The sequence below is a fragment of the Rhinoraja longicauda genome, chromosome 15 (genome assembly GCF_053455715.1).
Source record: "Rhinoraja longicauda isolate Sanriku21f chromosome 15, sRhiLon1.1, whole genome shotgun sequence".
Classification (NCBI taxonomy): Eukaryota; Metazoa; Chordata; class Chondrichthyes; order Rajiformes; family Arhynchobatidae; genus Rhinoraja; species Rhinoraja longicauda.
The window spans coordinates 47,044,131-47,065,052 of NC_135967.1; the positions used below are offsets into that span (position 1 = coordinate 47,044,131).

The 20,922-nt window shown below is 48.1% G+C and overlaps 1 protein-coding gene across 2 annotated transcripts in view; it reads left to right on the plus strand.

Annotated features, from left to right (window-relative positions):
* The window catches only part of LOC144600708 (connector enhancer of kinase suppressor of ras 2), a 391,278-nt gene that overhangs the window by 153,490 nt on the left and 216,866 nt on the right, over positions 1-20,922 (plus strand). For both annotated transcript variants that reach the window (XR_013548171.1, XM_078412618.1), the window contains exons 3-4: positions 8,782-8,984; positions 13,557-13,644. Coding sequence is in view for 1 of the 2 variants with exons in the window: in XM_078412618.1 (XP_078268744.1) it covers positions 8,782-8,984; positions 13,557-13,644 (291 nt within the window). In the remaining variant the exon portion in view is untranslated. The remainder of the gene's footprint in view (positions 1-8,781; positions 8,985-13,556; positions 13,645-20,922) is intronic.

The following is a 20,922-nucleotide window of genomic DNA, read 5'->3' on the forward strand; positions in this document are numbered from 1 at the left end:
ACATCAGAGAGGGACGCAAGCTGAGTGTAATGACTGTTTAATTCATCAATGATTCTGTTCAGTCATCTGCAAATGAGCCCAATTTGCTACTTTTTTACCGTACATGATTTTTTAATTGTCCATTACAAAAATATTATATTGAAGTAAAATTGATCATAAGATCATTCAGAGCTGAATTAGGCAATTCGGCCCATCGAGTCCATTCCGCCATCAGTCTGAAGAAGGGTCTCGACCCGAAACGTCACCCATTCCTTCTCTCCTGAGATGCTGCCTGACCTGCTGAGTTACTCCAGCATTTTGTGAATAAATATCGCCATTCAATCATGGCTGATCTATTTTTCCTTCTCAAACCTATTCTCCTGCCTTCTCCCCCTAACTTTTGACGTCCTTTGACAGGCTCACCGCCCATTGTTTTGCTTTGTTTAGTTTAGTTTAGTTTAGTTTAGTTTAGTTTAGTGATACAGCATAGAAACAGGCCTTTCGGCTCAATGCCAATCATCGATTACCCTTTCACACTAGTTATATGTTATCCCACTTTCTCATCCACTCTCAAAACCCAATGAGCAATTAACCAACAAACCCGTACGTCTTTGGGATGTGGAGGAAACCGGAGCACCCGGAGAAAACCCCCGGGGAGAATGTGCAATGTCCACACAGACAGCACCCAGCTCCAGATGAGATCCAGGTCTCTGGCACTGGGAAGCAGCTGATCTACCCGCTGCACCACCATCCCGCCCTCAGCAAACAGTCCCTCAGACCTGGCAGTTCTTCCCATGTACACACCACCCTCTTTATGAAAAGGTAGCCCCTCAGCCACTTAAATCTTGCCTTAAATCTCACCTTAAACCTGCGTCCAAAGTTCTTGATTCCTCCACCCTGGGTGAAAGACTGCCTTCACTCTATGTATTCCCCTCATGATTTTATACACCTTTATAAGATCACCTCCAAAACTCCTGCCCTCCAGGGATTTTGGACGTGCCCATATTAAAGCTACAACTACACCTTGTATTAATGCTTTCTCACCTGTAATTGGAGATGACTGGCCATTTTAGGTTTAGGTTTAGCTTAGGTTTAAGTATATTATTGTCACGTGTACCGGGGTACAGTGAAAAGCTTTGTTTCTAGGTTGAGATGGAGAGATAGATCAGCCATGATTGAATGGCGGAGTGGACTTGGTCCGAATGGCCCCCATTCTGCTCCTGGAACTTATGAACTTATGAGAATCAGAGATGAGGACAGAGGGAGCCGATGACGGAGGAGGCAAGAGCAAGGGGCCGGTGAGAGACTGAACCGGGGTCTCAGCTTCCACGCCCTCGAGGTCGGCTGCAGTTGGCACCCTTGGGGCCCAAAGGCTGAAGGCGGCCGGGTGAGGAGAGGGACGACAGTTCACTGGACGATCTGGATGGGGCGATGGCCGAAGGCCCTGCAGTAGCCTGGAGCACGCCTGGATCGGTCGCCACGCCAGGAGACTGAGCGCGCGAACCGGATCGGACTTTCAAAATGGCGTCAAAACCTGGCGATTCTTATGTGCGGTCTCAGTGGACTATTTCTATGCACTTTGTACTAATCGGGGATTATGTTTGGGTATGGCAATACTTTTCTGAACCGTATGCAAAAAAATAATTTCACTGCATGCCTGTACATGTGATAATAAAGAACCATTGGCCATTGATTGGCCATTCACCTATCCGCGGTGGCAGAAGGCTCCCAGGTTGTGCCGTGGAGCCGGAACTTGCCCGGTAGTCCCGGTGGATTGATGAAGGTAGACCTGGTGGGCCGCGGCCTGCGGGGGGGAGGGGGGGGGGAGGGGGGGGGGGGGGAAGCTCGGAAGCCACCTAGCTCAGCCCCGCGGAGAGCGGAGAAGGAGGGAGTCGCTGGTGACGACAGACGAGAGGAGTGGGCGGTTGGGAGAGGGAGTGGGGTGTTGCCTCCAGCGCCTGCAAGGTGGGCTGCACCAGGAGCCCCCGTGACACAGAGGCGGGCAGGCGGGTGGGCGGGCAAGGAGGTTCGGCAGGCCAAGCCGGTCGAGGGCGATGGAGGAGGCCCCGCAGCAGCCTGGGGCTCGCTTGGACCGGGAGCAGTTCCAGCACATCGAGCATTTAGGCCGCACTTTGGGCTTTTTGTAAATGGCGCCAAAATATGGCGACTCGTGCACGTGTGGTTTATGCAAAAATGATTTCAATGTGCAGTGACTACCCATGACAATAAAACACCACTGAACCAAGTATAAAAAAATAATCAAGACATTCGGTCTGCGGCAACATTATTCACTTTTACTGGCAAAATATCTTCAGCCATCTAGATCCTAAGGTCTGGCTTTCTGCTTAGACATCTCCATGTCTTCACCCCCCACCTAGGGTTGCCAACTTCCTCACTCCCAAATACGGGACAAGGTGATGTCACCGCCCCGCGTGGTGATGACCTCACCCAGCCAGCGGCCACGTGCTCACACTCCACCAATGGCAGCCGCCCGGGCCGGGAGGTGGGTTGCTATGCAACCCCCATTAGGCGGCGCCCGGGCCTACACTGTCCGTAGCTAAAATGTCGGAAACCAAGAGTGTCGGGACCTAAATTGTCGGGGCCTACAGCGTCCAGGCCTACAGCGTCCCCCAGGCCTAATATGGGACAAGAGCGGGACAAAAGAATTTAGCCCAAAATACGGGATGCCCGGCCAATAAGGGACAGTTGGCAACCCCTACCTCCCCCCACCCCCATCCTCCGTTTAGGACATGGTGTAAGACTTATCTCCTTGGCCAAGCGTTTGCTCAGCTGTCACGGTGTCGATTTTCTCAGTCCGATTACAATCCTGTGAAAGTCCCTGGATCTTTTTGCTGATTGAAAGTGCAAGTTGTTGACTTGGCGAACAGAAGGAGATTGAGGAATCAATAGAAGCATCCATCAGTGTCACCATCATGGTGCAACATGCCAGTGCAGAGGTGGTGTTCACCCGCCATGATTTATGTCGGTGCATCTTGTTCTTATAATCCAACCAGATAACACAATGAAAAATGTTATGGGCCGTTCTCAGGAAGAATGAATTCACTATTGCAAGTTGTGGAACAAGGAAACCTTTGAAAAATGGACTGGCTGAGACAGAAAGCATTGCATAAATATTTGATGCAGAAATATAGCTATATATAAATTGGGCTGCACAGCGGTAGAGTTGCTGCCTTACAGCACCAGAGACCCGGTTTCGATCCTGACTAAGGGCTATCTGTACAGAGTTTGTACGTCCTTGCTGCGGCCACGTGGGTTTGCTCCGGGTGCTCCGGTTTCCTCCCACACTCCAAAGGTGTGCAGGTTGGTAGGTTGATTGGCGTTGGTAACATTGTAAATTGTCCCTTGAGTGTATAGGATAGTGCTGGTGTGCAGGGATCGCTGGTCGCCATGCACTCAGTGGGCCGAAGAGCCTGTTTCCGCACTGTATCTCTAAACTAAACTGAATATACTTGCACTGCTGAAACAAAGGACCGAGTTTAAGGGGCAAAATTTAATAGGAATCTTAGCGGCAACTTTTTCGCTCAGAGCGTGGTAGGTATATGGAACAAAACTCCAGAGGAGGTAGTTGAGGCAGTTACTAGAAAAACATTTAAAAGACCCTTGGACAGGTACATGGATAATAGACAATAGATGCAGGAGTAGGCCATTCGGCCCTTCGAGCCAGCACCGCCATTCAATGTGATCATGGCTGATCATTCACAATCAGTACCCCGTTCCTGCCTTCTCCCCATGCCCCCTGACTCCGCTATCATTAAGAGCTCCATCTAGCTCTCTCTTGAAAGCATCCAGAGAATTGGCCTCCACTGCCTTCTGAGGCAGAGAATTCTACAGATTTACAACTCTCTGAGATAGGAAAGGTGCAGTGGGATATGGGCCAAATGTGGGCAAATGGGACCAGCGTAGATGGGGCATCTTGGTCAGCATGGCTGAGTTGGTCCAAAGGGCCTGTTTCCATGCTTTGTTTAGTTTGGTTTAGAGATGCAGCGTGGAAGCAGGCCCTTCAGCCCACTGAGTCTGCACTGACCAGAGATCCCTGCACATTAACACTATCCTACACACACTAGGGACAATTTACACTTATATCAAGCCAATTAACCTACAAACCTGTACGTCTGTGGAGTGTGGGAGGAAACCGAAGATCTTGGAGAAAACCTAACCTGGTCACGGGGAGAACGTACAACCTCTGTACAGACAGCACCCGTAGTCGGGATCGAACCCGTGCCCCTGGTGTTGTAAATGCTGTAAGGCGGCAACTCTACCGCTGCGCCACCGTGCCGCCCTGTATGTCTCTATGACCAGACCTGATAATCGTGAGATGATTTCCTTTTCTATGCTCTAAACATAGATAGAACGTAGAACACATTACAGTGCAGGACAGGATCGGGCTCTACTGTCCAATATGCCCGTGCTGAACATGATGCCGTTAAACTAATCTCCTCTGTCTGCACATAATCCATATCCCTTTATTCACTGCCTATCCATCTGCCTATCTAACTGTTTCTTAAACATTTCAGTTGGACTTCACAGATTTCAGTTGGACATACAGCTTTTATCTATTATCCATAATGCAGCAAAGTAGCTATTACGTTCAAGGATTTGGTATTATGGTCTTTAAGCAGTTAATTTTAATCCCCTAATTCAAAAAAAGTAAACTGATAATTAACACAGTGCCATCTCCTATTTTGCAAACATCTGTTATCTATTCATGCCAGCCAATGTTAAACATAGGGCAGACAACAATCCAGAACAGGAACAGGCCATTTGGCCCACAATGTCCGTGCTGAACATTGATGTCGTTAAACTAATCCCTTCTGCCTGCACATGATCCATGTCCCTCCTTATCCTGCATATTCACATGCCGATCCAGAAGCCTCTTAAATGCCTTTGTCTTGTTCCCTCCACCACCACCTCTGGCAGTGAGTTCCAGGCACCTATCACTCTCTGTGTAAAATACCTGCCCTGCTCATGTCCGTTAAACGCCCCTGCTCTAACTTTAAAACTGGACTGTACCCTCCAGCATTTGCCTTTTCCATCGTGGGAAAAAGATTCTGAATGTCTACCCTATCTAGTACCGCCTAATCAAGGCAGTGTCCTGGTGAACTTCTTCTGTACCCTCTTCAAAACCTCCTCGTCCTTCCTGTACTGGGGCAACCAGAACCGCAAACAATACTCCAACTGCGGCCTCACCAAAGTCGCATAAAAATGCATCGTAACTGGCACTTATACTCAATACCCCGACCAGTGAAGGCAAGCATACCACATGCCTTCTTTACCATTCCATCTAGTGGTGTTGCCATTTATGGAGAGTTACAGACTTGGCCTCCCTCTGTACATTAGTGGTGTTTAAAGGTCCTCCCAAAGTTCACCTCACATTTGCCCAGATAGAAACATAGAAACATAGAACCATAGAAAATAGGTGCAGGAGGAGGCCATTCGGCCCTTCAAGCCAGCACTGCCATTCATTGTGATCATGGCTGATCGTCCACAATCAATAACCCGTGCCTGACTTCTCCCCATATCCCTTGATTCCACTAGCCCCGAGAGCTCTATCTAACTCTCTCTTAAATCCATCCAGTGATTTGACTTCCACTGCCCTCTGTGGCAGAGAATTCCACAAATTCACAACTCTCTGGGTGAAAAGGTTTTTTCTCACCTCAGTTTTAAATGGCCTCCCCTTTATTCTAAGACTGTGGCCCCTGGTTCTGGACCCCCTCCAACATTGGGAACATTTTTTCCTGCATCTAGCTTGTCCAGTCCTTTTATAATTTAATATGTTTCTATAAGATCCCCTCTCATCCGTCTAAACTCCAGTGAATACAAACCTAGTCTTTTCAATCTTTCCTCATTTGACAGTCCCGCCATCCCATGGATCAATCTCGTGAACCTACGCTGCACTGCCTCAATTACAAGGATGTCCTTCCTCAAACTAGGAGACCAAAATTGTACACAATACTCCCGATGTGGTCTTACCAGGGCCCTATACAACTGCAGAAGAACCTCTTTACTCCAATATTGAAATCCTCTCATTATGAAGGCCAACATGCCGTTAGCTTTCTTCACTGCCTGCTGTACCTGCAAGCCAACTTTCAGTGACTGGTGTACAAGGACACCCAGGTCTCGCTGCACCTCCCCCTTACCTAACCTAACACCATTGAGATAATAATCTGCCTCCGTGTTTTTGTCACCAAATAACCTCACATTTATCTATATCATTATACTGCATCTGCCACGCATCTGCCCACTCACTCAACCTGCCCAGGTCACCCTGCAACCTTCTAACATCCTCTTCGCAGTTTACACTGCCACCCAGCTTTGTGTCATCTGCAAACTTGCTAGTGTTGCTTCTAATTCCCTCTTCCAAATCATTAATATATATGGTAAACAGTTGCGGCCCCAACACCGAGCCTTGCGGCACTCCACTCGCCACTGCCTGCCATTCTGAAGAGGACTCTTTGCTTCCTGTCTGCCAACCAATTTTCTATCCATGTCAACACCCTACCCCCAATACCATGTGCTCTAATTTTAGTCACCAATCTCCCGTGCGGGACATTATCAAAGGCTTTCTGAAAGTCTAGATACACTACATCCACTGGCTCCCCTTCATCCATTTTACTTGTCACATCCTCAAAAAATTCCAGAAGATTGGTCAAGCATGATTTCCCTAGATTAAACTCCATCTGCCATTTCTCTGCCCATGTCTGTAACTGATCAATCTCCTACTCTATCCTTTGACAGGCTTCTTCACCAATTTTGGTGTCGTCTACAAAATTACTTACCAACCCATCCACATTCTCGTCCAAGTCTTTTATATATCTCTCACAAACAACATAGGTCCCAACGTTGATCCCTTCGAAATACCAATGGTCACAGGCCTCCAGGCAAAGTAACCCCCTTCCACCACTCCCCTCTGCTTGCCACGAGTAAGCCAGTCCTGAATCCAAACAACCAATTTGCTGTGGATCACGTGCATCTTTATCTTCTATATCAGCCCACCGCGACTGAGGGACTGTGTCAAACTAAAGTCCATGTAGACAACATTCACTGCCCCACCTCATCCATCACCTTCTTCCCAGTTTCTTCTCAGGACAGTTTCTTCCCGGCTGTTATCAGGCAACAGAACGGTCCTCTCATCAACTAGAGTGCAGTCCTGGCCTCCCAGCTACCTCATTGGGGATCTTTGAACTAACTTTAATCGGACTTTATCATGGACTAAATGTTGTTCCCTTTATCCTGTATCTGTACACTGTGGACGGCTTGATTGTAATCATGTACAATCTTTACGTTGACTGGATAGCAAGCAACAAAAACTTATCACTGTAGATTAGTTTAGTTTAGTTTAGTTTAGTTTAGTTTAGTTTCCTCTCTGCAAGGAACACAGCTCCCAGCCTTGGAGGGCATCTACAACACACGTTGCCTCAGAAAAGCCACCAGCATCCACAAAGACTCTTCACACCCCTGCAACAGTCTGTTCGAACTTCTACCATCGGGCAGACGATACAAGGCCTTCTACGCCCGCACCTCCAGACTCAGGAACAGCTTCATCCCCAGGGCCATAGCTGCTATGAACCGGTCCTGCTGAGCCAGATGGTCACATCGCACAGCGAACTGGCACAGATCTACTTGCACTTTATTCTGTTTTAAAACTGTTCCAATTTGTTTCATTGGGTTGTTTAAATTAATACTGACTAGCTAATTAAATGATTGCATCGTATGGGAGGCGCATTCCCAATCTCGTTGTACCCCTGTACAATGACAATAAAGATATATTGTATTGTATTGTATTGTATTGTATTGTTTAGTTTAGTTTAGTTTAGTGACACTGCATGGAGACCGGCCCTTTGGCCCACCGAGTCTGCACGAACCAGCGATCACCTCGTTCCCTAGCACTATCCTACACACACTAGGGACAATTTACAATCTTTACCAAAGCCAATTAACGTAAAAACCTGTATGTCTTTGGAGTGCGGGAGGAGACTGGAGAAAACCCCTGTGGTCACAGGGAGAACGTACAAACTCCGTACAGACAGCACCGATTGAACCTCAGTACACATAACAACAATAAGCTAAACTAAACTAAACCATCACCTCCGCAAAATCTCTATCAAGTGTGTCATCAACGTTGTATTCCAGGCATTGCTTACTTTCCAATGTCAGACTCTAACCGCACTTTGGATATGGTATTAATCTAAGATGCTGTCCATGTTATCCAGTGGACATGGAAAATCGCATGGTGCCAGTGCATCCACAGCAGGAGGTACAAACGTCCCTGCCCAACGTTTACGTCTCAAACAGCATTGGTAAATCAGTTAAGATGCTCATTATTTCATTGGTGTTAGTGATTGATGTTCACAAATTGACTGCTGCATCTCTCGAGAGCACAGCAGTCCGCTAACAGTCGCACAATGCTTTGAGAAGTGTTTAGCATGTGAAAGGTGTTTATATTGATTGATTGATTGGAAGATTCATCATCATCACCATGCTGTATAGGAAAGAACTGCAGATGCTGGTTTAAATCAAAGGTAGACACAAAATGCTGGAGAAACTCAGCGGGACAGGCAGCATCTCGGGAGAGAAGAAATGGGTCTCGACCCGAAACGTCACCCATTCCTTCTCTCCCGAGATGCTGCCTGTCCCGCTGTGTTACTCCAGCATTTTGTGTCAACCATCATCACCATGCTGCCTGGCCTGTTTATAGTTCCTCCAGTACTTTGTGTCTTTTTTTTTGTTGTAATCTGCAGTAGCATGTGCCTACAACTAACATACGTGTTTTTCCCGTGACAGAACTACGGGCTGGAGACTGAAAACCTCAGAACGCTTTCCCACAAGTTGAATGCCTCGGCCAAAAACCTACAGAACTTTATAACAGGTCGACGGAGGAGTGGCCATTACGATGGGAGGGCATCCAGAAGGCTTCCAAATGACTTCCTTACCTCAGTCGTTGACCTCATTGGTGCTGCCAAGAGCTTGTTGGCCTGGCTGGACAGGTATGCTCATGTTCTGCCTCAGCGTACCTTGTCAGTGAATGTCGTCCGATTGTTTTGAAGAGTGAGCCAATTAAACGTTTGTCCCGGAAGGTTCCAATCTGATTTTTTTTTTCTTTGTGAATCTTCGAACACATTGGGTTATCCCCGTCTGTGCCCATTTGTTTCCTGCAATTTTGCTTTTGTTTAGAGATGCAGCCTGGATACAGGCCCCACATCCCACCGAGCCCACGCCCACCAACGATCGCACGTTCACACTAGTTCTATGTGAACTCACTTTCACATCCACTCCCTGCACACGGGAGGCAATTTTGCAGAGGGCCGATTAGCTTACAGACCCGCACGTCTTTGGGATAGACAATAGACAATAGACAATAGGTGCAGGAGGAGGCCATTCGGCCCTTCGAGCCAGCACCGCCATTCAATGCGATCATGGCTGATCATTCTCAATCAGTACCCCGTTCCTGCCTTCTCCCCATACCCCCTGACTCCACTGTCCTTAAGAGCTCTATCTAGCTCTCTCTTGAATGCATTCAGAGAATTGGCCTCCACTGCCTTCTGAGGCAGAGAACTCCACAGATTCACAACTCTGACTGAAAAGGTTTTTCCTCATCTCAGTTCTAAATGGCCTACCCCTTATTCTTAAACTGTGGCCCCTTGTTCTGGACTCCCCCAACATTGGGAACATGTTTCCTGCCTCTAACGTGTCCAACCCCTTAATAATCTTATGCGTTTCGATAAGATCTTCTCTCATCCTTCTAAATTCCAGTGTATCCAAGCCTAGTCGCTCCAGTCTTTCAACATATGATAGTCCCGCCATGTGTGAGGAAGCCGGAGCGCCCATGGGAGGCCCACATGATCACAGGGAGAACGGATGTCAACGTGTGAATTCCTTCCAACTCAGAAGTATGCTCGTCACAACGCCAAGGTCACAGCCTAAACAGAACATAGAACAGAATTCTCTGCCTCAGAAGGCAGTGGAGGCCAATTCTCTGAATGCATTCAAGAGAGAGCTAGATAGAGCTCTTAAGGATAGCGGAGTCAGGGGGTATGGGGAGAAGGCAGGAACGGGGTACTGATTGAGAATGATCAGCCATGATCACTTTGAATGGCGGTGGTGGCTCGAAGGGCCTAATGGCCTCCTCCTGCACCTATTGTCTATTGTCTAACAGTGCAGCATGGGAACAGATCCTTCGGCCCACAATGTCCATGCATGATATGATATGATAGCAGTTAAACTGACCTCCTCTGTGTGCACGTGATCCACAACCCTCCATTCCCTGCATATCCGTGTGCTTATCTAAGAGCCTCGTAAATGCCACTATCGTATCTGCCTCCACCACCACCCTTGGCAGCACGTTCCAGGCACCCACCACCCTCTGTGTAAATAAAATTGCAACTCACGTCTCCTTTGAACTTTCCCCCCTCTTACCTTAAAGCTGTGCCGTCTAGGCCTTGACAGTTCAACCTTGGGGAAATGATTTTGACTGTCTACCCGATCCATACCTCACGTAACTTTATATACTTCTATCAGGTCTTCCTTCAACCTCTAATGTTCCACTAATGGTCCAGGGCAGACAATCTATGTTTGTCCAACCTTATAGGTAATACTCTCCAATCCAGTCATCATTCTGGGAATTATCCCCTGCAGCCTTTCCAGAGCCTCCACATCCTTCTTATCAAGGGCGAAGGGGAACTGCACACTCCACTTCAAATGCAGCCTAACCAAAGTCTTGTCTTTCTTTATTCCAAACAAAACCATGGTAGCCTTTCCCTTCTTATCTTTAGGAAAGAACTGCAGATGCTGGTCTAAACCGAAGGTAGACACAAAGTGGTGGAGTAACTCAGCGGGACAGGCAGCATCTCTGGAGAGAAGGAATGGGAGTCTGAAGAAGGGTCTCGACCCGAAATGTCATCCATTCCTTCTCTCCAGAGAAGCTGCCTGACCCGCTGAGTTACTCCAGCATTTTGTGTCTACCATCTTATCTTTATTAGTCTGTGATATGATTGTCCACAGTGTCTTTCTCTATTACTTCCACTATTTAACCGGGTGGTGGTTATTGATTACGAAGTTACATTTAAAATGTGGTATCTCCGAAAGTATCTAATCTAAGTACCCAATCTCTCATGACAGTTCCAGAAGGTAAGGAGCATTTTGAAGAAATTTCATCTACAGGTATATCGTGAGAGGCAGATATTCCCTTAAGTGATCTAGAGTCATAGAGTTATAGAGCTGTACAGCACAGAAACAGGCCCTTCGGCCCTCCTTCTCCATGCTGACCAAGTTATGGTCTGCATTTGGTCCATATCCCTCTGAATCCTAGATCTGTATTTGTACCAAAGTCTTGCATTCTCAGGGATTCGAAGGAAAAAGGCGTGTTAGAACTGCAATCGAAAGTTAATGGCCATTGGGACTTTCACTAACTGGGGCTGTACTCTTTATTACTCTGCAGTGCTCAATGCTGGACATGCTGCTTTCTGTTGTAGCAATACCAATGATTTAGACAAGTATTGGAGGTATTTTCAGAATTGTCCCAGATACCACAATCTTTTGGCAATGAGGAAGCAATTTATTGTGTACAGGAAGATATTATTAGGGCTGGTTAACTGGGAAACAACTAGAGTTGCCAACTGTCCCGTATTAGCCAGGACATCCCGTGTGTTGGGCTAAATTGGTTTGTCCCGTATGGGACCACCCTTGTCCCATATTAGGCCCGGGGTCCAGACACTGTAGGCCCCGACACTGTAGGGCCGGGGGGCGCTGTAGGCCCGGACAGTGTGGGTCCAGACACTGTAGCCCCGGACACTGTAGGCCCGGACACTGTAGCCCCGGGGGCCGCTGTCGGCCCGGACAGTGTAGGCCCGGAGGCCCGGGTGCCGCCTAATGGAGGTTGCCTAGCAACCAGGCTCCCGGCCCGGGCGGCCGCCATTGGTGGAGCGGGAGCACGTGGCCGCTGGCTGGGTGAGGTCACGTGGGGCGTGGGGCAGTGACGTCACCTTGTCCCTTATTTAGGAGTGAGGAAGTTGGCAGCCCTAGAAACAACGTACCAGAGGGAATTTCGTTTGGAGAGGTTTGTGGTAATGGATCTGGTATAGGAAGCTCAGGCAAAGTTTAGTTTTAGGTTTATTATTGTCACATGTACTGAGGAACAGTGAATAGCTTTGTTTTGCATGCTGTCCCAACAGATCAGATGTACCATACGTAGAAACAATCAGTTCAAATTCAAGTCCAATAGGTAGAGCAAAGGGGAAGATACAGAGCGCAGAATATAGTTCTCAGCATTGTAGTGCATCAGGTCCTCAGACAAGATCCAATGTCTTCAATGGGGTAGAGGTGAATTGAACAGGACACAAACTTATGGAAGGACTATTCAGATGCCTAATAACAGAGGGGAAGAAGCCGTTCCTGAGTCTGGTGGTGAGCGCTTTCAAGCTTCTGTACATTCTGCTGGATGGGTGCAGAGAGAAGAAGGAATAGACAATAGACAATAGGTGCAGGAGGAAGCCATTCGGCCCTTTGAGCCAGCACCGTCATTCAATGTGATCATGGCTGATCATTCTCAATCAGTGCCCCGTTCCTGCCTTCTCCCCATACCCCCTGACTCCGCTATCCTGAAGAGCTCTATCTAGCTCTCTCTTGAATGCATTCAGAGAATTGGCCTCCACTGCCTTCTGAGGCAGAGAATTCCACAGATTCACAACTCTCTGACTGAAAAAGTTTTTCCTCATCTCCGTTCTAAATGGCCTACCCCTTATTCTTAAACTGTGGCCCCTGGTTCTGGACTCCCCATGTTTCCTGCCTCTAACGTGTCCAACCCCTTAATAATCTTATACGTTTCGATAAGATCCCCTCTCATCCTTCTAAATTCCAGTGTATACAAGCCTAGTCGCTCCAGTCTTTCAACATATGACAGTCCCGCCATTCCGGGAATTAACCTAGTAAACCTATGCTGCATGCCCTCAATAGCAAGAATGAAACAAGACTTTTATTATTTTGACTTGAGTTTAAGGGATGAGGGTGGGGGAACATTCTTGGTACAGGTGCCCACTGACCAGCAAAGGAACAGGCCCTTCGGCCCACAATGTCTCTGCCGAACACGATGCCAAATAATCTCCTCTACCTGCACATGATCCATGTACCTCCATCCTTGCATATCCACGTGCCGATTTGACAGTCCCACTGTCATATCTATTTCCATCACCAGTTCTCTGTGAAGGTCTCACCACAGCCAGACCAGTTAGAATAGGCCTTGTGTCGGAAGGAACTGCAGATGCTGATTTAAACCAAAGATAGACACAGAAAGCTGGAGTAACCCAGCGGGACAGGCAGCATCTCTGGAGCGAAGGAATGGGCAACGTTTCAGGTCGAGACCCTTCTTCAGACGAGGCCTTGTTCTGTGCTGTAGGTTTCTCTGGTTCTATGAATTGTGATGCTAATTGGAATATATTTTAATAAAATGTGCTATATGAACTATGCTATAGATGTACCTGTATTTCTTATTTTAAAAGGATTCAGTTATGTAGTTACATGAAGTACAGATTGTCCAGTTGTGATTCACCAACCCTTTGTTTCAGGTCGCCATTTGTAAGTGTGATGGAATATTCACTTCTCAAAAACAACATTGTTCAGCTGTGCCTGGAACTAACTACCATTGTGCAACAGGTAAGTGTTCAACTCCAGGATGATATCGAGGCATAATGCCCCTTATCCTATCGTTGCTGACCAATCGAGGTATTTCCTTCTCTTCGGTCATTTATAAAGAGTGTTTATTAGGTGCAGAGTCTCTTGCCCAGAGTTGGGGAATTAGGAACCAGAGGTCATGGGTTTAAAGTGAAGATTTTATAGGAATCTGAGGCGTAACCTTTTCACGCAAAGTGTGGTGGGTGTATGAAATGAGCTGCCGGAGGAGGTAGTTGAGGTAGGGACTATTGCAACGTTTAAGAAGCAATTAGACAGGTACATGGATAGAACAGGTTTAGAGGGCTATGGGCCAAACTCAGGCAAGTGGAGACGGGACATGTTGGTCAGTGTGAGCAAGTTGGGCCGAAGGGCCTGTTTCCACACTGTATCGCTCTGTGACTCATTGACTCTTGCTATTGAGGGCGTGCAGCGTAGGTTTAGTAGGTTAATTCCCGGAATGGCGGGACTGTCATATGTTGAAAGACTGGAGCGACTAGGCTTGTATACACTAGAATTTAGAAGGATGAGAGAGGATCTTACCGAAACGTATAAGATTAACAAGGGGTTGGACACGTTAGAGGCAGGAAACATGTTCCCAATGTCAGCATCTCAGCAGGTCAGGCAGCATCTGTGGAGAACATGGATAGATGGCGTTTCACAGAGTGCTGGAGTAACTCAGCGGGTCAGGCAGCATCTGTGGAGAACATGGATAGATGACGTTTCACAGAGTGCTGGAGTAACTCACAGGTCAGGCAGCATCTCTGGAGAACATGGATAGATGACGTTTCGGGTTGGGACAGCAGTGAGAGTGCTTTTTTGGCAGTCAGACAGTCCTGTTCTTTCAGGAGAATGTGGACATCAGGGGGTGAGTGGATATATGTAGGAAGGAACTGCAGATGCTGGTTTAAACCAAAGACAGACATAAAAAGCTGGAGTAACTCAGTGGGACAGGCAGCATCTCTGGAGAGAAGGAATAGGTGACGATTTGGGTCGAGACTCTTCTTCAGACTGAGAGTTAGGGGACACTTGGATGACGTTGAACATGAGGGCCATGGGACAGGATTTGTCAAGTGCACATCTGCAGCCAGCTCTTGTTGTTGTAAGTCAAGAAACAGCCAGCGGGCCTAATCCCTGTTTGAGCGGTCGGAACCCTACTGCTTTATGTCTGACTTTTATATCTGACATCTATTCTCGTTGCGTGTCGTTTGGATTCAGGCAGCAATTTTCGCACATTAGACTGTGCCAACTGAAAACTTAAAATTTTAAACTAAATGGAATGAACAATCTGTTACTTTACTTTTGGATTAAACTAATTTAGATAAAATAAAATGCTCACCCAGGTCCCATAAATAAATATAAATCAACCCAAAACGGAACCAAGCTGAGGAATGAAATATTTCAAGCTGCCCCATCTACACTCGTCCCATTTGCCCGCATTTGAACCATCTACACACTAAAGCTGTCGTTTGTTTGTTTGTTTGTTCCTGAACTACAGCCAAAACGGTACACGATAGCGCGACCATTTTAGGCCCACCTTACTCACCGTCATCCCTTTGGTGCTAATGGAAGAAGTTTCATTGAAATCGGTGTTATAGTTTTAAAGTTATTCACATTTTAAAGTTTAAATCTATCTCCTAGGGAAGGAGGGAGAGGGTGGGAGGGGGTGGAGAGAGGGGGGGAAGGGGAGGGGAAGGGGAGGGGAAGGGGAAGGGGAAGGGGAAGGGGGGGAGGGGGAATGGGAGTGGAGGGGAGGAGGAGGGTGGGGGAAGGAAGGGACAAAAGGTGACGTCACCGACCTGCGTCCCATGTGACCTCACCCAGCCATGTGTCACGTGCTCCTGCTCCACCAATGGCGGCCGCTCGGGCCAGGAGGCGGGTTGCTATGCAACCTCCGTTAGGCGGCACCCGGGCCTCCGGGCCTACATTGTCTGGGCCTACAGCAGCCCTTAGGCCTACAATGTCTGGGCCTACAGTGTCCGGGCCTACAGTGTCCGGGCCTACAGTGTCCGGGCCTACAGCGTTCGGGCCTACAGCGTCCGGGCCTACAGTGTCCGGGCCTACAGCGCCCGGGCCTAATACCGGACAAGGGCGGTCCCGCACGGGACAAACTGATTTAGCCCAATATACGGGATGTCCCAGCTAATACGGGACAGTTGGCAACCTTAGTTTCACATACGTTTGTCAATGCTGAGTCCTAAAAAGACAGATATATGGGTAGCATGACCCACTGACTCGATGAAGGGTTCAGAGGACTCAGGGTCAAATGCTGGCAAATGGGAATAGCCCAAAATGCCAACTGGATTGGCATGGAGAGGGTGTGCCAAACGACCTGCTTCTGTGCTGCATAGCTCTACGACTCCATCACGCTAAATACTTTTAATCAGTGTAGGGGAATCAAGGAATAGGTTTAAGCTGAGAGTGGAATGATTTACTAGGAACCTGAGGGGTAAATTTTTCACAGAGGGTGGTGGGGATATGGAACGAGCTGTCAGAGGAGGTAATTGAGGCAGATACTCCAACACCATTTAAAGACCATTTACACAGGTACATGGACAGGAATGGTTTCGAGGGATGTGGACCAAACACGGGCAGGTGGGACGAGTGGAAATGGGGCAGCTCGGTGGGCCGAAGGGCCTGTTCCTGTGCTGTGTGGCTCTTTGACTCAAATAGATGTTTTATTTCAGTACAAGGAGCATGCACTCAACAGAATGGTTGATGTAGCTGAATTGAAGGAGTGGGCAACAGCGAAACCTGGTCATTAAAACTGAACAAAGCTGCCAAGCAGAGAGTTGTCAAAGACACTTGCTCTGAAGTCATAATGTGAACAGTACTTTAGTTCTTCTATTTCCCCTGTCCCTCACCAAACAAGCCATTATTATCACAACTGTTAATCGACATTTCTGGCATTTTGTGCTTGTATTTCCCATTTCTGGCCTCTGTGGCTTTCATTATATTTCCAATGTCTTGGAAAAGAAATGCACTTAATTGATTGTCCAAATAATCAATGAAGTATTTCTGCCTCTTAGAGGAAAAGTGCCTTGTTGAAGGCATGCTGTAGGTGTGTCATGCTGTAGGTGTCATGCTGTAGGTGTGTCATGCTGTAGGTGTGTCATGCTGCGGGTGTGTCACGCTGTAGGTGTGTCACGCTGTAGGTGTGTCACGCTGTAGGTGTGTCACGCTGTAGGTGTGTCACGCTGTAGGTGTGGCACGCTGTAGGTGTGTCACGCTGTAGGTGTGTCACGCTGTAGGTGTGTCACGCTGTAGGTGTGTCACGCTGTAGGTGTGTCACGTTGTAGGTGTGTCATGCTGTAGGTGTGTCACGCTGTAGGTGTGGCACGCTGTAGGTGTGTCACGCTGTAGGTGTGTCACGCTGTAGGTGTGGCACGCTGTAGGTGTGGCACGCTGTAGGTGTGTCATGCTGTAGGTGTGTCATGCTGTAGGTGTGTCACGCTGTAGGTGTGTCATGCTGTAGGTGTGTCACGCTGTTCCTTACTCTGTTTCATTGAGGTCTTTGTTCTTTTGTAATCCTTTTTACTTCAGTTTAGTTTAGTTTAGAGATACAGCCTGCAAACAGGCACCTTGGCCCACGGAGTGGTGACCAACAAACACTAGCACCATCCTATCCCATCCTACACACTAGGGACAATTTTTCAATTTTTAAACTTTTGTTTTAAAGGGGAAAAGTAAACCTTTACCATTAAATTTTTTTAAGCCAATTAACTTACAAACCTGTTTATTCACAAAGTGCTGGAGTAACTCAGCAGGTCAGGCAGCATCTCGGGAGATGCATCTCGGGGGGTTACAAACCTGTACGTCTTTGGAGTGTTGAAGGAAACCAGAGCACCTGGAGAAAACCCACGTGGTCACGGGGAGAACGTAAAAAACTCCGTACAGACAGCACCCAGGGCCGTTTTTACAGCATTATGGGCCCCCGGGCAAAGCAGTGTACTGGGGCCCCTACCGTTACTCTCCCCCACCCCCCTTTCCCTACCAGCCCCCCCCCCCCGTCGTGCCGGCGAAAAGCACTTACCGAAAAACACTTAGCGATGGTCTTAGGGTGCAACATTGTTGCGAAAAGCACTTACAGATCGCTGTGAGAAGCACTTAGGGATGGAAAATGTTGCGTAAAAAGCACTTATTGAACCTACATTTTTAAAGTAGTATTTATTTATTGCAAGTCACTTAACATACACAGATCAGCATGGGGCCCCTATACTCGTGGGGCCCCGGGCAAGTGCCCATCAGGCCCATGGTTAAGACGGCCCTGACAGCACCCGTAGTCTGGATCGAACTTGTGTCTCTGGCGCTATGAGGCAGCAACTCTTTCGTTGCACCACTTTAGTTCAGCTTACTATTTTGTTTTCTTGCTATGTGAGAACATGGAACGTAGGAAAGAACAGCACAGGAACAGGCCCTTCGGCCCACAATGTCGGTGCCGAGTGTGACACCAAATCTGCATCTGCACTCCGCCACAGTGAGAAACATCAGCAAGGCCGGTCCCTGGTCCCGCCCTCTCCCCTGACATCAGTCTGATCGACCCGAAACGTCACCCATTCCTTCTCTCCCGAGATGCTGCCTGACCCACTGAGTTACTCCAGCATTTTGTGCCTACCTTCGATTTAAACCAGCATCTGCAGTTTTCTTCCCACACATAGAACAGTACAGCACAGGAATGTTTGTGCCCAACATGATGCCAAGTTCAACTGATCTCATCTGCCTGTACGTGATCTATATCCCTATATTCCCTGCACTTGCATAACCAAAAGCATCTTGAATGAATCATGACCTATATCCCTCTACTCCCTTCATATCCATGTGCCTGTCCAGAAGCCTCATTAGGGCGGCCCGGTGGCGCAGCGGTAGAGTTGCTGCCTTACAGCGAATGCAGCGCCGGAGACCCGGGTTCCATCCCGACCACAGGTGCCGTCTGTACGGAGTTTGTACGTTCTCCCCGTGACCTGTGTGGGTTTTCTCCGAGATCTTCGCTTTCCTCCCACACTCCAAAGACGTACAGGTATGTAGGTTAAGTACCGTGGTAAATGTAAAAATTGTCCCTAGTGTGTGTGGGGCAGTGTTAATGTGTGGGGATTGCTTGTCGGCGTGGACCCGGTGGGCCGAAGGGCCTGTTTCCGCGCTGTATCTCTAAACTAAACTAAACTAAGCTAAACTAAACAACACTATCGTGGCCACCAGCCTGCGGAATCTGTAAACATTGTGAAAATCTCAATGAGATTTCCTTTCATTCCTTTAAATCCAAGAAAAAAAGATCTGCTTTGTTCGTTCAATTGCACCTCAAACAGTATATCCTCCATTCCTCGAACCACTGAAATGAATCTTCTCTTTAATCCCTCTGTAGGAAGTATATCCTTTGTTAGGTACAGAGACCAAAACTGTTCATAATACTGCAAGGATTAAAGTGATAGCTAGCTGCAATAAGACATCTATAGTTAGTTACTCAAATCCTCTCATCACAAAGGCCATCTTACTGATCATCAGTGAATAGCGTACAAAGCCACCTTAATCACTTTGAATATGAACGTTATCCAATCTTTCATCTTGTTTTCTGCACCATAGTGGATAACTTTACATTTATCTGTATTAAGTTGCAATGTGTTTAATGTTTCATGTTGAAAGCACAGAGTCTTTTACCCAGAGTATTGTGAATCGAGAAACAGAGGACATAGGTTTAAGGTGAGAGTGGAAAGGTTTAACAGGACCCTGAGGGACAACTTTTTCACATTTAAAAGACATTTGGACAGCTGCATGGACTGGAAGAGTTTATAGAGAGGCAAATGGGACTAGTGTAGATGGGGCATCTGGGCTGGCATGGGCAAGCTGGGCCGAAGGGCCAGTTTCCGCGATGTGTGGGGCAAGAGATGTGCGGGGGATGTTTTTTGACACAGAGGGTGGTGGGTGCCTGGAATGTGCTGCCAGGGATGGTGGTGGAGGCAGATTTGATCGTGGCATTTAAGAGAATAGTGAAAGGCCTGGATAGAGCAGGGGCAAAAAATACAGATGCTGGTTTAAATCGAAGGTAGACACAAAATACTGGAGTAACTCAGCAGGACAGGCAGCATCTCGGGAGAGAAGGAATGGGTGACGTTTCGGGTCGAGACCCGGTCTGAAGAAGGGTCTCTCCCGAAACATCACCCATTCCTTCTCTCCCGAGATGCTGCCTGACCCACTGAGTTACTCCAGCATTTTGTGTCAGCCTAGATAGAGTGATGTGGAGAGGATGTTTCCACTAGTGGGAGAGTCTAGACCCTAATGGACTGTTCCCACATCACACTATTCTCAAAGCTGGAGATCTGATAAGTTGGCTGATTGAAGCTGGTAGCTGGTGTCACGGTCTCCTCTGATGTCTCTCGCCGAAAGTCCACGTTTGGCTGCGGCTTTTCTCTGTCTTTGAGGAAATGTAATTGACAACATCAGAATCATAGATGTATCAGGTCACAGATCAGAAGAAAGTGAGTAGTCTGCATCCACGCAGCTGTGACTACAAGCTCTTGGATCAAAATAGACATGGGTGCACCGGAGGGAGGCACAGAGAAGAAAGCCCATAATTGCAGGGGACATGACCCACCACAGAGTTTGCAGAGAAGCTCAGCCTTCCAGGCCTCACAGTGGGTCAGAGCTCATGTGTTGAGGTCAGGGTTGCCAACTGTCCCGTATTAGCCGGGACATCCCGTATTTTGGGCTAAATCAGTTTGTCCCGTACGGGACCGCCCTTGTCCCGTATTAGGCCCGGGTGGCGCTGTCGGCCCGGACACTGTTGGCCCAGACACTGTAGGCCCGGACACTTTAGGCCCAGACACTGTAGACCCGGACACTGTAGGCCCGGGGGCCGCTGTAGGCCCGGACACTGTAGGCCCGGACACTGTAGGCCCGGGGGCCGCTGTAGGCCCGGACACTGTAGGCCCGGACACTGTATGCCCAGACATTGTAGGCCCGGACACTGTAGGCCCGGACGGCGCTGTAGTCCCGGACACTGTAGGCCCGGACACTGTAGGCCCGGGGTCCACTGTAGGCCCGGACAGTATATGCTCGGAGGCCCGAGTGCCGCCTAATAAGGTTGCGTTGAAATGTCAGGAGTACACGGACAGTCTAAGCTGTGGCATAAAGTCCCATTCCTTGTAGGAGTAACTCAGCAGGTCACGCAGCATCGCTGGAGAAAAGCAATAGGTGATGTTTCGGATCAAGACCCTTCTTCAGTTGTTTCGACCTATTCCTTTCTCCAGAGGCGCTGTCTGACTCGCCGAG